The 15525-nt window shown below is 57.3% G+C and overlaps 1 protein-coding gene across 5 annotated transcripts in view; it reads left to right on the plus strand.

Annotated features, from left to right (window-relative positions):
- Positions 1 to 15525, plus strand: part of EIPR1 (EARP complex and GARP complex interacting protein 1) — a 123921-nt gene that overhangs the window by 85250 nt on the left and 23146 nt on the right. For 4 of the 5 annotated variants that reach the window (XM_045447863.1, XM_045447864.1, XM_045447866.1 and 1 more), the window contains one exon: positions 406 to 562. In XM_045447863.1, the coding sequence (XP_045303819.1) occupies positions 406 to 562 (157 nt within the window). Of the gene's footprint in view, positions 1 to 405; positions 563 to 9486; positions 9601 to 15525 lie in introns of those variants that run through there. The other variant, XM_045447867.1, reaches the window with a different exon arrangement.

Genomic DNA, 15525 nt, shown 5'->3' on the forward strand with positions numbered 1-15525 from the left:
CCTCGTACAGCCGTGAGGAGCGCCTGTTCGCCGCCAGCCTTACGCCCGAGCGGCCCTCACGGGGTGTCTGTCGCACGCCCACCCCCGCGTTTTGCTCCCTGTCGTGAAGAACCATGGAGGAAGCACAGAAGGAAATCGATTTGGAGGAAAATCAAATTTTCTTCTGGAGCAGAGTGGTGGTTTTAAAACAGGGAGGCAGGGGTTAGGCGGCTGCTGGCGGGGAGCCTGCCTGTCCCGCTTGCTGACTCTGGGTGTGTGCCCCCCCCCCCCGCCCTGCTCCCTGCACTTCAGATGTTCGAGAGGGCAGGCGCGCTCTGCCTCCGCATCTGTGTGGATGGCGGTGCGCCGTCTGGGCCGTGGCCGCGAACCAAGCTCTGTTGACATGACCCTCTGTTTATTCCTCAGCCTCAGACAGCAAGGTCCTGACGTGTGCGGCCGTGTGGAGGATGCCGAAGGAATTGGAGCCCGGCAGCCACGAGTCCCCTGATGACTCATCAAGCCCCGCGCACACCCTGGAGCTGCTCTGTCACCTTGACGACACGGCCCACGGCAGCGTGGCCTGGTAGGGTTCCGCCTATCTCATACGCCCGGGACAGGCCTGCAGTAGACAGCGTGTGGCCGCAGACTCCCGTGGTAGGGGCCGCGGCGTACGCTCGGGACTCTGCTCTCTTGTGAAAAGACGGTGTGAATGGCTTTCTGTCTGTCTCTCTCGTTTCCTGGTCCTTGTTCTCCAGAGCGGACACGTTCACGGAAACCCTACCACAAACGTGAAGGAGCCTGTGTGCAGGCCTCCTTTCGTCGAGACCAGTGTGGCCAGGCCCCTGCCGGGAGGGTGGCGGAGGCTGGCGCCGCAGAGGTCTTCAGCGTTCTGTCGCTCTTTCGCTTCTAAATACGGTCTTATTCAGCGGTCCTAAGCGTCAATTAACTGTGTCTTTAGGTTGAAGGCTCACAGTTCCTTCTTTTGTGGCCTGAATGAGGATATGCCGTGTGCCCACCTCGCTGCACCCCCGAGCCGCCACGCCTTTACCCTTGCCTTCGTTCCCCTGCGTGTCGTGTGTGGGGCCCGGAGGTGGAGACGCGCCCGGTTCATCCGGGTTGCCTGGCCTGTCGCTGCCCGCGTGTTGTGATGGAGGCGCAGCCGCACGTGCCAGTTCGCCAGGGGAGCCTCCGCCGAGTGCTGTGAAATCCTGAAGCCTCCGCAAATGCAGAAGGCCATGCTTTCTAGAAGGGACTGAGAGAGCAAAACGTTGTTACCGGTGTTTACCGTTACAGTGGTGATTGCCGTTTTCCTTAATACAGTAACGCTTCCGTGTGTGTGCACACGCGTGTGCACGTGTGAGAAAGAGCCGTATCCTCTGTACACCCAATTCTGTTTTAGTTCAAGCTACCAATTAAGTACATTTAATCCAACACATCTTTATTAAGCACCTGCTGCATGCACTTGCCGGGCCCCAGGGATGCCAGCTGGTGGTGGGGGACCTGGCCCCAAGCAGACACGCATGATCTCTCAGGGGAGACTCATGGTGTGCACATGTAGGTGACCCAGGGCAGGCCGCAGCATGTGCTGAGATCACTGTGAACCGTGTCCCATGGGCCCCCCGGGAAAGAGGAATTAATGTTTACTGCTGGGATTGAAGAGGGATTTACTTGGGAGCTGACACGCGGAGCTGGGACTGATCCAGTCTCGCTCGGCATCAGCGGGGAACAGGGAGCAGACCTGCCCGTTGGCGCCCCCTGCGGGTCTGGAGGCCTCTGTGCTCCCGTGCGGGAGGTGTGGTCTTGTGGGTGCCAGGCCGAGGCCACGTCCACAGTCAGTTCTCCGTATGGAACCGGCAGGAAGCAGAGCCGCACAGGAGCCCCACGGCTCCCACGAGGGGTCACCGGAGTGCGGAGCGAGCCTGGCAGTGGGGGCACGCCTGGAGTTCACTTTTCGTTCAGTGCTACAGTTGCTGCAGACACAGGCTCGCGTGTGCATGCGAGTGTGAGTGCATGTAGGCATGTGCCTGAGTGTCGGGGGCGGGGCACGTAAGACGCGGTGCAGGCCAGCAGCGACTGCGGGGAATTTGGTGTGTGCAGAGGGCATCTGTGCCTTTGGCTAGTGCACACATGGGCCGAGCTCAGGGGAGTTGAGGGAGGGGCTGCTGATCTGCGTCCCCAAAATGTTCTGGCAAAAGTGGTCACACCAGTCTGCGTGTGCTGCCGGGAGGTGAAGGTCAGTGAAATGTTAAGTCTGGGTCACACCCATGATCACATTTCTGTCATCACAGCCCCTGTGAGCACAGCCCATTATCACGCCCCGTTATCACACCCCTGTGAGCACACCCTGTGAGCATACCCTGTATGAACACACCCCCTTATCACACCCCTGTGAGCGCACCTCATTATCACACCCCCTGTGAGCACACCTCGCGGTCATACCCCCTATGATTGCACCCCTGTGAAAGGGGAACTTGTTAGGAAATAATTGTTGGCATTTAAACACACGCAGATGAACTGTCTTCCTTAAATCCACTTTGGAAGTCCGCTCTCCTGAATCTCCTGCAGCCCTTGTTCACAGTGTCTCCTGAATTCCTTTTGTTCTCCGCTGTATCACTATGTGTTTGCTGACTTTTTCCCTGAGGTAGCTGTGATCCACCTGCATTGTAGGAACAACACAGATGGATCCTGTGTGCCGTTGCCCATCTCCCCCAGTGGTGACGTTGCCTTCCTACTGTGCACTGTCACCTTTGGGAGCTGGGGGTGTACCTTCAGTCCTCTGCCATTTCACCACGTGTGTCTATTTGTGCAGCCATCCCGTGGCCAGGATACAGGACCAGGATCCCTCCTGCTACCTGTTTGTGGCCATAGCCCACTCCTCCCCATGCCGCATCCTTAATCCCCGGCAGGCATGAGTCTGTGCTCTGTCCTATAGACTTGTCACGTTGAGAATGTTCTATGAATGGGATCGTCCACTCTGGAAGCTTCGATAGTGGCTTTGTGCACTCACCGTGATTCCCTGGAGGCTCATCCTGGTTGTCACATGTGTCCATTGGTGGCTCTTTCCCTTTATTCTAAAGAGGGGTCTAAGGGAAGATGCAGCACAGCTTGTGTGACCACTCACCTATTGAGAGACAGAGGCCACCACTCACCTATTGAGGGACAGCTGGGCCTCCCCTGGGTTTTGGACATCATGGATGCAGCTACTGTGAGCATGCACGTACAGGTGTTCTCACATCTGTGGGTTTTCCTCCCTCTCAACTGAATGCCCTGGAGTGCAGTTCCTGGGGCGTCTGGTGGTTGAGTGTTTTGATTTGTGCAAACTGCCCCAGCCTTCTCAAGTGGCTGTGCATCTGACGTTCCCACCAGAGATGTGTGGGGACCCAGTCTTTGCATCCTCACTGGCTTTTGGGGTTGTTACGCGTGTTTTTTTTTTTTTTGTTTGTTTGTTTTGTTTTGTTTTGTTTTTTTAAACTATCTTCAGTGATGTCTTAGCAGACAGGGAATTTGCCTTTTGGAAATTTAAGTGTGGTGCATATGTGAAGGTGGAGGGTGCCGTGTGTGGAGTTAAACACGAGGCAACTGCTAATTTTGTTTGTTTGCTTTTTGGTTTGTGAATTGAGGCCGAGAGCAGTTCTGGAAGAGGGGCTCCCAGCCAGTTCCTGAGGGTTGGCCCTGCTGCTGGCTGAAAAGGAGCATCCTGGAAAACCACGCAATTCCCAGTCTGCCCGGGTCGTTGCTGTGCCTCACATGTTCTGGCACGGGCTCCTGTCCTCAGGGCCTCTCGATGTCTGTTTGCCGTGGAGCAGCTGGGCCCCAGCGTAGATGGCCCCACATGCCCACTTTGGCCCTCCAGCACGCAGGGGGTGGGCAGTGCCTGCAGGCTGACCCTTCACTAGAGATTCACCAGTGTGTCTGGTTCGAGAGTGAAATAGGTGCTCCCGAGCTCCCAACCATGGAGGGAGACAAGGCGCTGCCCTAAGGCTGTGTAGGTTTGCTGGAAAGTCACCCGCTTCTCAGTCACAAGTGAAGATTGCTGAAAAGGAGGAAATGCTTCAGCTGTTACAGTGGCTCCATGGCAGGATCTCTGGAAACGCGCCACCCCCCATGTCTGTTAGGACACACAGTACAAATAAGGCAGCAATCCCTTCCCTTCCTGATTTTCTCAGATCCACACTGTGGGGACCAAGTTGAGCTTAGAGGGACTACCTCGTAGCTTCTGTTCTTGATTAATGAGCCATCAGCTTCTTGGTTCAGTATGACCTCTTCGGAGAGGACCTTCTTAACCATTCTGTCTAAAATAATCACTGTTCTGCCCCCACCCACGTCTTCCTGTCCTTGCACCCAGTTTTATCCTGTGTAATAGCAGTCACCATGCCTGACGTTGCTGGGTGTGTTCATGCTCCTGTGGCCCCGGGGCAGGCGCCTTGGCGGGGGGGGGGGGGGGGGGGGCAGGTGCGTCCTCAGCACCAAGGACAGCCCCCCCCCCCCCCCCCCCCCCCCCGTGCATGCTGTGTTGTGTGAGGGGAGAAGTGGTGCGTCCTCAGCACCAAGGACAGCTCCCGGCCACCGCTCATGCTGTGTTGTGTGAAGGGAGAAGTGACTGTGACCAGACTCTTCTGAGGTTTGCAGGCACCGCCCCCTGTATTTCCCACGTGACCCTGTAAAGTGGGGACCATTGCAGAGGCGGTAACTGTCTTCCGGGTACTAAGGAGAAAGCATCCAGCCATTTTTACTCGGTGGGGTGATTGGGCTTCAGAGCCAGGCAGTCTGACCCCAGAACGACACCAGTGTCCCAGGATTGCCTCCCTGCTGAGCGAACGAGCAGCAGGGGCCACTTGTGGTCATCACACTGTGATTTGGAAGTTGTTTCCTTTGCTGGGAGTAGAAATACATCATCATCAGAATAAGTTCTGAGAATGTTCACACATCTTCCTGCTGGTCCCTTATGGACGACAAGTGTAAATATATTGTGCTTTCCAGGGGAATTACTCATTTTGAGATAAAGCCACCTTTTTTTTTTTTTTTTTTTTTTGCATACTCCTCCCCCCCCCCCCCATACCCCCGGTTTGCTCCTGTGGTCAGTGTGTGGTGACCGTGGATCAGTGTGTGCTGAGCGTGTGGTGAGCGTGGAAGACGTGGCCTTCCGATCTGTTGGTATGTCACGCTGTCCCTCTGGGCGTGTGCCTCCTTCTGGGGTGGTTGTGAGGGGTCTCTGGTGAGCTGTCCAGCTCTGTGTTCATTAGATGCTGGCGTCTCACACTTACTCAGTGGCACATACCTGTGTCTCGTGAATCAGACAATAGCTCATGACCCTCTTCCACTCTGCCTGTCACCCTGGAGGGAGTGGGACTGGGCAGCCTTACCTGGGACCAGGCCACAGTGACATCCCTCACATGATGGCCCCAGGATGAGCTCATTCGGCTCACTGCTGGCCGCCTGCAGGGCGGTTGGATGCTTTTTATCAAACTGATGTTTTCACCGTCTACAGGGCATCTGGTCCTAGTGCATTTCAGGCTGTGTGTGTCAGATGCCTTGTGTTGTTCTGGGATGGGAAGGGACCTACACAGCTCAGTGAAATTAATAAGAGCCCCCTTACTGTGTTAAATGAGGTAGGAGAGCTGAGCCCGGGGGCATGCATGTCATTGGCCCTTTTTCCACTTTCCAGGGGTAGGTAAGGGTGGGCTCTTCACGGCACCCCCTCTTACAGGGTGGTTCTTCCACGAAGGTGGGGCTTCTCCGTGAGTCAGCGACGAGACCGGCAGCTCAGGGCGTCCGTCATTGTCCGCAGTGTGGACTGTGGGGGTCGGTACTGGAGTGAGTGCAACCCAGTGTGGCCCCCTGTCCTATCACACCAGCGTCATTGGGGCCTGGTGGAGTGTCAGGGGAAAGGAGGCAGCGATTTGCTGAGAGGGCTGTTCCCGGGTGCGGGCCTGCTGGGGCGCCATGAGCACGTGCTCGCTGTGTGCCCGCTGTATGCCTGCCCTGTGGCATCATCACTGTTGGCTCAGGGCCGATGAGTCACACAGGTAATTCTGTGCTTCTCTACCTCCTTCTGATCACGAAGAACCCCCCCCCCCCCCACACACACACACACCCGCCACTCTCCCTGCTGCCGGCGAGTGAGAGCCAAGTGTAAGAATTGGAGGCTCCGGTCTGTTCTGGGCCCCGTCTCCCAGGTGGTGCATCAGGGGGAGTCTACTGCCGCCTGGGGTCACGGACAATGAAAATCTCCTTTGGGGCGCCTGGGTGGCGCAGTCGGTTAAGCGTCCGACTTCAGCCAGGTCACGATCTCGCAGTCCGTGAGTTCGAGCCCCGCGTCAGGCTCTGGGCTGATGGCTCAGAGCCTGGAGCCTGTTTCCGATTCTGTGTCTCCCTCTCTCTCTGCCCCTCCCCCGTTCATTCTCTGTCTCTCTCTGTCCCCCCAAAAATAAATAAACGTTGAAAAAAAAAATAAAAAAAAAAAAGAAAATCTCCTTTGAAGGAGAAGTTGCTAAACTGAGTAACCAGAGGCTTTCCAGGGTTGGCTGGGAAGTGAAGGACAGTCACTGCAGCCGCTCACTGCCACCCCCAGACCCTGATGGGCTTGGGGGAGGGAGCATTGCTGTCACTCATTTGCCACAGGGATGGGGTGGCTGGCCCACAGCCACTTCCTGAGCTAGCTCTCTCCGGGGAGCAGATCTCCTGAGTGCAGGTGGAGGTGGGGGGAGGAACAGACCTCCTGGGCACAGGGGGAGGTGGGGGGAGCCAACCTCCTGGGTGCAGGGGAAGGCGGGGGGAGCAGACCTCCTGAGTGCAGGGGGAGGCAGGGGGAGCAGACCTCCTGGGTGCAGGGGGAGATGGGGGGAGCCAACCTCCTGGGCGTAGGGGGAGGTGGGGGGGGGAACAGACCTCCTGGGTGCAGGGGGAGCAGACTTCCTCAGTGCAGGGGGAGGTGGGAGCAGACCTCCTGGGTGCAGGGGGAGGCAGGGGGAGCAGACCTCCTGAGTGCAGGGGGAGGTGGGAGCAGACCTCCCGGGTGCAGGGGAGGCGGGGGGAGCAGACCTCCCGGGTGCAGGGGGAGGCAGGGGGAGCAGACCTCCTGGGTGCAGGGGGAGATGGGGGGAGCCAACCTCCTGGGCGTAGGGGGAGGTGGGGGGGGAACAGACCTCCTGGGTGCAGGGGGAGGCAGGGGGAGCAGACCTCCTGGGTGCAGGGGGAGGTGGGGGGAGCAGACCTCCCGAGTGCAGGGGGAGGCAGGGGGAGCAGACCTCCCAAGCGCAGGGGGAGGCGGGGGGGAGCAGACCTCCCGGCTGCAGGGGGAGGCAGGGGGAGGTGGGGGTCACCATGGCACTGGAATGCCAAGTGGGCTGAGCAGGTACGGACGTGCCCAGGAAGCTGGGCGTGTGCGCTCTCATTAAAGGAGGGCAGTGGGTGTGAGCCACTTCCTGAGGTACTTTGGCCAGAAGAGAAAGGATTCGGCCTCATCTGTCTTTTCGTGTTTCTTTAATCGTAGTTTGTGATACAACCGTGGAAGAAATGCAAATTCAGAGGTATCCGCGACACCTTACAGAAGCCGTCTCTGAGGCTAAGTAGGAACGTGTGTTTGAAATTGAGAGATCTTATGACACGGCTTTGCGGTCAACAGCGATGGAGAATTCCCGGTGACTGTGACGATACCGTCACTGAAGGTTTATCGGATTTTAGGAGGCTTGTGTTAGTGCCTTTTGGGTTTACGTGACCTAGGTGTGCTGAGGTGTGAGTGCCCCCCTGGTCACTGGCTCGCTTCTAACGTCCATTAGCTTTTAAAGAGGCCCAGAACGGGGCCACATCCCTTACTTTGTGCAGGTGTCCTAGGACAACAGACGCCTTCCTGTCTCAGGTTTGTTGAGTTCCCCGCACGCGGAGAACGGCTGACGCAGACTCCCTTGCCCTCATCATGCCAGCAAGACCACGTGTTAGGGGGGCCGTGGCAGCGGTATCGGACCACAGCGTGCCGATACAGCTCACACTAGACGGTCCTAACACCGACGTCTGAAGGCCGCGCACAAAGTGTGTTTACGTGCAAGACCCGAGAAATTCATGTCGTTTCTAAGATTTCAGTTCACGTTTCCCTGAAAACCGTGGATCAGAGTGTGTTTTGTTGAACTCTCGTGTGACCCGACCAGTGTCTCCCAGAACGGGTCGGCTGACCCAGTGGATGCCAGTGTGTCCAAGGCACTAGTTTAGAAGAACGTAGCTTTTAGTTCTATTTGTGATGATTTAAACGTGAGCTTTAAATACGAAAGTTTCGAGCCTGAACTAACTCCGTGGGTGAGAGTGTTTAAACATTTTCTCACTGTTTGAAAAATGGGGTGGGGGAGAGGAAAGAAAAGTAGAACAAAGAGCGGAGGAAGAACCTGAACCACTATTTGGAATTTGGGTAGACGGTTTTATTTCAAAACGTGCTTTTATTCACAAGTCCGCTTTGAACTTGCTGAGAAGACCCAGGGGCACAGGAGGGTTGCTGCACCTGCCCCAGGGAAGGAGCAGTGTCCCCGTGCTGTCCGGCGTGCACCCCTGTCCGAGCCCCAGGGGCACTGGCCACCGTGGGCCAGTGTCGGGGTATCCTTGGAGGGGCAGAGCTGTGACCTCTGGGTGTCAGGTGGGCCTTCGGTTCTGGCGATGGTCCGTCACGTGGAGAATGGACCGAGTCCTGGCTGTGCCTCGCGACTCTCTCTGGGGCAGAAGGACGGGACGGTGGCAACCTGGCGTAGAAGCCATGCTCAGGCAGGGCCAGGCAGCGTGCCCATCGGCTGTGTCCACTCTTAGGAGGAGCCCGTGGACCTCAGGCATTCCCATCGGGGGAGGCTTCTCAGGGGTGCCAGTCTGGTGATTAGTGCCCATGTTTTCCTATGTCCACACTCAGGAAACGGGCGCCTGTCTGTTGCTGGGTCCTCGGTGTCAGAGTGCTGACCGGGGCTGTGAATGCTGACGTCAGCCTCCACAAAAGAGACAAACATCCGAGGAAGATGCCGTACCCCTCACGCCCGGCCTGTGGCTCTTCTGCTCTGGCTCTGACCGGAAGTGTAGTTATTACCTGATGGCACTCGGAGTCTGTCCAGATGAGGGGTGTCAGAGCAAGCAAGCCACCCCCTCCGGCACCAGCTGGCCTGCCAGGGTGCCTGGGCCATGCCGGGACGCCAGCCTGCCCCTGGAAGAATCTGCATGGCTCAGCCGTCGGGAGCCCACACATCCACAGAACTGGTCGAAGCGTGCCTCTCGACTTACGGTGTCCTTCCCTTAATCCGTGCGCTGCCCGTGCAGAGCCCGTGTGTTCGGTTCCGTATGTTCCACCAGGAGGACATTAACTGGATCGCCAGCTCTCTGTGTTTGAAGGAGATGTATAACCTGGGGAACTAATTTATTGGATTTTAAAAGGGTTTTTCGAAATTCTGCTTGTAACCAATGACTTGGCAGATATGTTTCCTTCTTTTCAGTAAAGTAAGAACCCTGATGGGTTGTATAACGCGGCGGGAACCACATTGGTCCCACGGCCGTCCCTTGTGCATTAGAGTCCGCCTGTGTCCCAGCCGCGTGAGGCTGCGGCCTTGTGGGCATCCAGCCTTTCATGGACTTCCCACCCCCGGTGGCTGCAGAGAGGAGGTAAGGTGTGCAAATGCTGTGGACTTAAATTATTAAATTTGCGCCGAGGCTGTTTTAAGAATTTCTGGTGTCCTTTGCGCTGCCCTCACCCCGGGTGCCGGCATCCAGAGTGTGAATCATTCATTTTGGAATCCCTTATCTGAAGCACAGAGGCATGTATTTTGTTTGATCAGCATGAAACCTGCCAAATTAGAACCATCATTCCTGCCATTATGGTCCTCGTTAACTGCCTCCAAGAAATTTAGATTTTTTATTTGGGTTTATTTACAGAAACAGCCCTTTTCTCGTATTTTCCTCTCCGTGATTATGAGGGGTATTGCACACTTACAGTAGGTATATGCTACTTTCTTCTCCACTTGTTAATGTAATTTTACGTCCTCTCAAATTCACTGGCGGAGTGTGATAAAGCAGAAAAATGGATGATTTTTATGAACAGAGAAATAAACCTCTTCGTTTGGAGCAGCAAGTATGGCAGAAATTCTGGGTTATTTTCTTAGGTTTATAGCGTTAGTTTCATGGTGATGAGCCACGATAAAATAGAATCTCTCTTCTCACTGCACTTTGCATACTCCGGTTATCCCAAGGTGTCTGTTACTGGGCACAAACACCAATGATTTTAGGGGTTGCTACCTAGAAACCAACAGCGGACATTTCTGACGCCTCGCCCAGGATGGGTGGTGACGGGAGAGGCAGGAGCGGGCCCCGCGGCAGCGTGACCGCGGGTGCTGCGGAGCACCTGTTTACCGCAGGTTCGAGGAAACGCCTGGAAAGGCCCACTCTTGGGAAGGGTCCAGTCGCTGAGCCTTCCCGCTCGGTAGCACGCGGCCCCGCAGAGGCGTGGAGAGACGCGGTCGTCACTGGAGCCGTAGGACGAGGGGCTTCCGGTGGGGAGCGCGGGGTGTGGTGCCCAGGCGCCAGGTGCGGTGGAGGGGGCGGAGCAGCCCCGTGCGGCTGGCGGCAGCTCTGGGCGCGTGGTCGCCTGCTTCGCGGCCAAGAAGCTGAACCTGGGCTTTCTGTTTTTTACTTGGAGATCCGCCAGTGCGATTTCTTGTTTGACGGGAGCGTGTATTTCCTCCCTTTCTGTGTGTGTGTGTGTGGGGGGGGGGGGGGTGTTTGTTTTTTTTCTTACAGTTTTTAACAGTGAGCCGCGCCCCTGCCCTGTGCTGCTGGGACGGGAAGGTGCGCGTCCTGAACTGAGCCCACGGCTTGTTTCTCAGGCAGTCCCCCCTCGCTCCGGGGTGGGAAGTGAGGGTGTGGCGATCTGTCTGTCGTCCCACCTCGGTCCCGTCCTGTCCTCTCAGGGCACGAGCACATTCACCCTTCCTGCCTCCCCTGACCTCCTGGGGACTCCCCAGGCCTGGGGCCGCCCCCGACGGTGAAGCATCGGGCTTTCCTTCCCGTGCACGCCACACCGTTGGTGGCTTTCTCCTTAATCTAGGCCTTTTCCAGGAGAGCTAGCCAACTGTTGGTGACAGAGCCCATGGAAGTTTCTAAAGAACCTGTCTTCTCCTTCCTGGTTTTGCTTCAGGAATCTCTGGGTCTCTGATCTCTATGGCGAGATTAACTCTTGCATCCGTTGCGTAAAAGGCAGATGTGTTCCCTTTCTTTCTGACGCCGTGTAATTCAGAGATTACAAATTTAAATCCTCTCAGGAATGAATGGCACATATTCAGAGGCATACCTTGGTTCCGTCCTGTAGCTTGTTCAGTCACCTCTCCGAGGAGGCGTTTCCTCTGTGAGGAGCAAAAGGAGCAAAAGTCTTAGTGTGGGCGTGTCTTCCTCGGAAGGCTGAGGCTCTTCTCCCACGTGTATTCTGTGTTAATGCTCCAAGTAGAGGCCTTAGCTCCTGCTTAGCCGGTGTGTGTGCACACGTATGTGAAGTGTGTGGGGAGTGTGTGTGTGTGGGGGGTGTGTGTGCCTATTTGGGGTGTGTGCGTGTGTGGGGTGTGCGTGTGTGTAGGGAATGTGGGGTGTGTGTGCATGTGACAGTAACTCAGGGAACTCCAGAATGTTCTCAGATGCCAGGGGGAAAATCGCCTGATGCCTGGCTGACTTTTGCACCGACGGTCACCCGAGGAAGCGCAGGTGCCATGGAAAGTGATGTTGGGGACTCGGGACCAAAGCCACTGGGCACGAAGTGGGCGGGACAGCGACACGTGATGGGGCTCTGGCGCCTTTCAGAATAGGTCAGGATTTGAGTTTCTGGCCTCCCTGAGGATTTTTTTTTCTTAAATCCTGGTGGCATTCTCTTGGTGTGTGTAAGGGGGGTAATTTCACTATCGCAGGCTAAGTTGGAAGGTGGGGTTAGGGGTTTTCGACAGGAGGCTGTCGGCGTCTGGGGTGGGCCGGTCTTGGCTGTTGAAGGCTGTTTGCGGGCCACGGCCGCGTCCCCCCAGCCTCTGTGAGCACCGGGCCCTCCACACTGGCGCTCCCTGTGCAGCCAACGCCCGACTGCATCCGACAGTGTCGAGCTCAGGGAGCGCCGACTTTGTGCGGGCTGTGCTCAATACCGACTCGCCTGTCTTCCCGAACCTGGGACGTTAGCCCCCAGACAGATGAGGATCTCAAAGCCCAGAGCGGTTAGAAGTCGCAGGCATGCATACAATGGAATTTGGGTGGCCTCTGGGAAGAATTTCCTTGACATGGAAACTTACCCAAGACACGTTTAAAGTAAAGCCGCACGCGGCAGAGTGATGTCACCAGTGTGTCTGCGGATGTGACTGTGGTCGTATTACCTGTGTCAGCACGTGTATTGGCAGAGACCTGGACGCTTGTCCCCTGTCGTGGGGGTTCTCTCCACTGGGGGGCAACACAAGAGGCTTGCACTTCTGTCAAGTTTAAACACTCTTAATGAGCACATATGACTTGAAACTAGGATATAAACTATGGCAGCTTCAAACGGGATCTCGGGGAGGCAGGGGCTATGGCTTCACGTGTTTTATTCAGGGGAGAGCTCCTTCTTCGCCCACATAGGGCCACTTATTATTGAGCTTGTTAGTCACCAGTGTACGTGCTGCTGCAGCTCAGGTAACAGGGAGCGTGAGGCAGGTGCCGGCAGGACGCGCGCAGTAGCCAGAAGGGAGGCAGGCAGCTGCCGGCAGACTCCCAGACTCCGCTGGCATCGAAGCAGACCCCAGTATAAAAGGCCAGTGACTTGGGGCCCTTTCATACGGGCCCCAGCGCTGTCCCACAGAGGGAGAGGGATGCAGCCCAGTGCCAGCCAGGGCGTGGGGACGGGTCGTCTCGGCCAGGCTGCGTGTTCGCTGCACGGGCAGAAAAGGTCCAAGGGATATGCCGCGTACGCTTCAAAGGAAATCTACCCCAAATGCTTGCGGTGATAGAAAAGACCAAGGTTAGCGGTCTGAAGCAGCGGTCTCCAAAGTTCGGTGTCAGAAGGAGATAGTTTTACGTCACGACCCTCCCGTCTCCCCCAGCACACACATCTGCGCTGTGACGAGAGTTTCACAAAATGCCACCTACCGTGAAAGCAGGCGAGTGCGAGCAGGGGGGCTGGCTGTGGCACGAGGAGGCCCGTGCCTGGCCACCTGAAGGACCGCGTGTGGGGACGAGGATTCTGGGCGGAACGGCCTTGGTGGAGGCTGCAGGTGGATCTCGTGCTGTCTCGTCCTGTCTCGTCACGTGCACGGCGGACTGTGCTACTGGGCCATGTGAGACCGCCAGCGGGGCCTGGAGCCTTCACCACTGCGGCGTGGCTCTTCTCAGGGGGAGTCCCCCGGTGGTTGGAAGTGGGCTGGTTGGACAGACGGCTCAAACCCCGAGCCTGACAACCTTCTGCGTCCCACGGCATGTGACGGGTGCCCCAGATGTCATTGGTTCTGCTTTGCTCGTGCCGCCCTCCTGTTCTCAGTGGCGCCCCAGCTGAAAGCGGTGTTCCTGTAAGAACAAGACCTCGACAGGTGTCTGTATTTTGGCGATGGGAAAGCACACATAGGCCCAGAGAGGGCTGTTGGTGGGCCACGTTCTCAGCTGATGGGGCAGTTAGTAGGAAAGTAGGAGCCAGGCAGACGGCGTTTCCAGGCAGGAGCTGGACGATTGTGAAGCCGAGGGCGAACTCAGATTTGTGCAAAGTGAGAAGTCAGACATTAAAAATAAGATTCAAAAGCTTCATCGCTTTTTTTATGTAGAATTTGAGAATGATACATGTAAGCAAATGGCTCCCAAGGTTTTGCTCGCAGGAGAATTGGAACTCCGGACATGGAGAAGGGCGGGGGTGCCGTGGACATCGTGCGTTTGGCGTCTAGGGTGGCGTGGACGTGCAGATAGAGGTGCCCGTGGGGGTAGGCGTGGGGCTGCGGGGGGGCAGCCGGGCGGCTCAGTCTTGGCTTGCTGGGCAGGAAGCCCCCCTGCAGTTCAGCGCCCGGAGAGGGGGGGAGGGGCGGCCGGGGCGGACAGGGAAGTGCGGGCACCGATCTCATCCCGCACTTGGCCCGCGGGGTGTGCAGTGGCCCGCGGGAGAGTTGGGGAGCCAGCAAGACTGCCTCTTGATGAGGTGCCTTCGAGACTAAGAAGCCAACCCTCTTGCATGGGTTCCAGGGTGGACCGATCCTCACTGCGTGTGCTTGATAAATAGGCTCTTCGCCCAGCTTTATCTTTCACGCGTTAAAGTGTGCTGGACATATGCCGAGAGGGGGCGTAATTAATTCTTCATTCACAATTTCCCTCAACACCTCCTTGTTAAGCGCCTCTCCTGCGCGGGTCAGACTCTGTGCTAGGTGCTTGGCATACAGCAGTGGGCGAGTCTGGGCTTGTGCTGAATTTGTAGTCTGGCCGGGAAGCCAGCCACGAATGACCAGGGGCCGCCGCTGACCCAGGACAAGGGTAGTCCGCGTGGCCTCCAGGGGTCAGGCCTGGTGGACTTGGTGTTTCAGCCAAGCCGCTTCTGCCTTCCAGAAGCCCGTCTCTCTTGGTCCTGATCTGCAAACAGTTTTTTTTTATTGAACTGACCTGTTCTTTCCAGGTTCAGACCTGGTCCTTGAGGAGGGCTGGCCGTCCGCAACGCAGCCTCGGGTCTCTGGAATCGGTAGGATCCCTGTGTTCCTGTGTTCAGATTCTGGTGACTCTTCTCTCCGGTCCCTTCCTCACTTTGCCTTGACATTCACCTCTGCTGAGACACGGGGGCATCGCAGAGCCATGACTTTTTAGGGACTCGCCTCTGAAGACGTATAACCACCTGTACGTGCTTTTCTACAGGCTTAGCGGGCCTCTCCCGGGCACTCGGTTTCCTAGACGTCCGCCAAGAATAAGTCTTACCCGGTCTCTCCAAAGGCTGATTGTGGTAGCGCTCGGGACTTGGTTGCCACACAGTCTTCTCTGCAGTTTGGACTCGATCCTCCAGCAAATGGGTATGAATGCACCTTGCTGAACAGGAAGAACGAGGAAATGAGTCTTCACCCCTTCTCTCCCCTCCCTCTCCTCTCCTCTCTTCCCTCCCTCCTCCCCTTCCTCTTCCCTCCTCCCTCCTCCCTTCCCCTCCTCCTTCCTCCCCTCCCCTTCTCCCTTCCCCTCCTCCCCCTCCCCCTCCTCCCCTTTCCCTCCCCCTCCCTTCCCCTCCTCCCCCTCCTCCTCCCCCTCCTCCCTCGTCCCCTTCCCCCTCCTCCCCTCCTCCCTCCTCCCTTCCCTCTCCCCTCTCCCCTCCTCCTCCCCCTCCTCTCCTCCTCCCCCTCCTCTCCTCCTCCCCCTCCTCCCCTCCCCCTCCTCCCCCTCCTCTCCCCCTCCTCTCCCTCCCCTCCCCCTCCTCCCCCTCCTCTCCCCCTCCTCTCCCTCCTCTCCCCCTCCCCCTCCCCCTCCCCCTCCCTCCCCTCCTTCTCCCCTCTCCCCTCCCCCTCCTCCCCCTCCCCTCCCCCTCCTCCTCCCTCATCCCCTTCCCTCTCCCCTCCTCCTCCCCCCTCCTCTCCTCCTCCCCCT

The sequence above is a fragment of the Leopardus geoffroyi genome, chromosome A3 (assembly GCF_018350155.1).
Source record: "Leopardus geoffroyi isolate Oge1 chromosome A3, O.geoffroyi_Oge1_pat1.0, whole genome shotgun sequence".
Classification (NCBI taxonomy): domain Eukaryota; kingdom Metazoa; phylum Chordata; class Mammalia; order Carnivora; family Felidae; genus Leopardus; species Leopardus geoffroyi.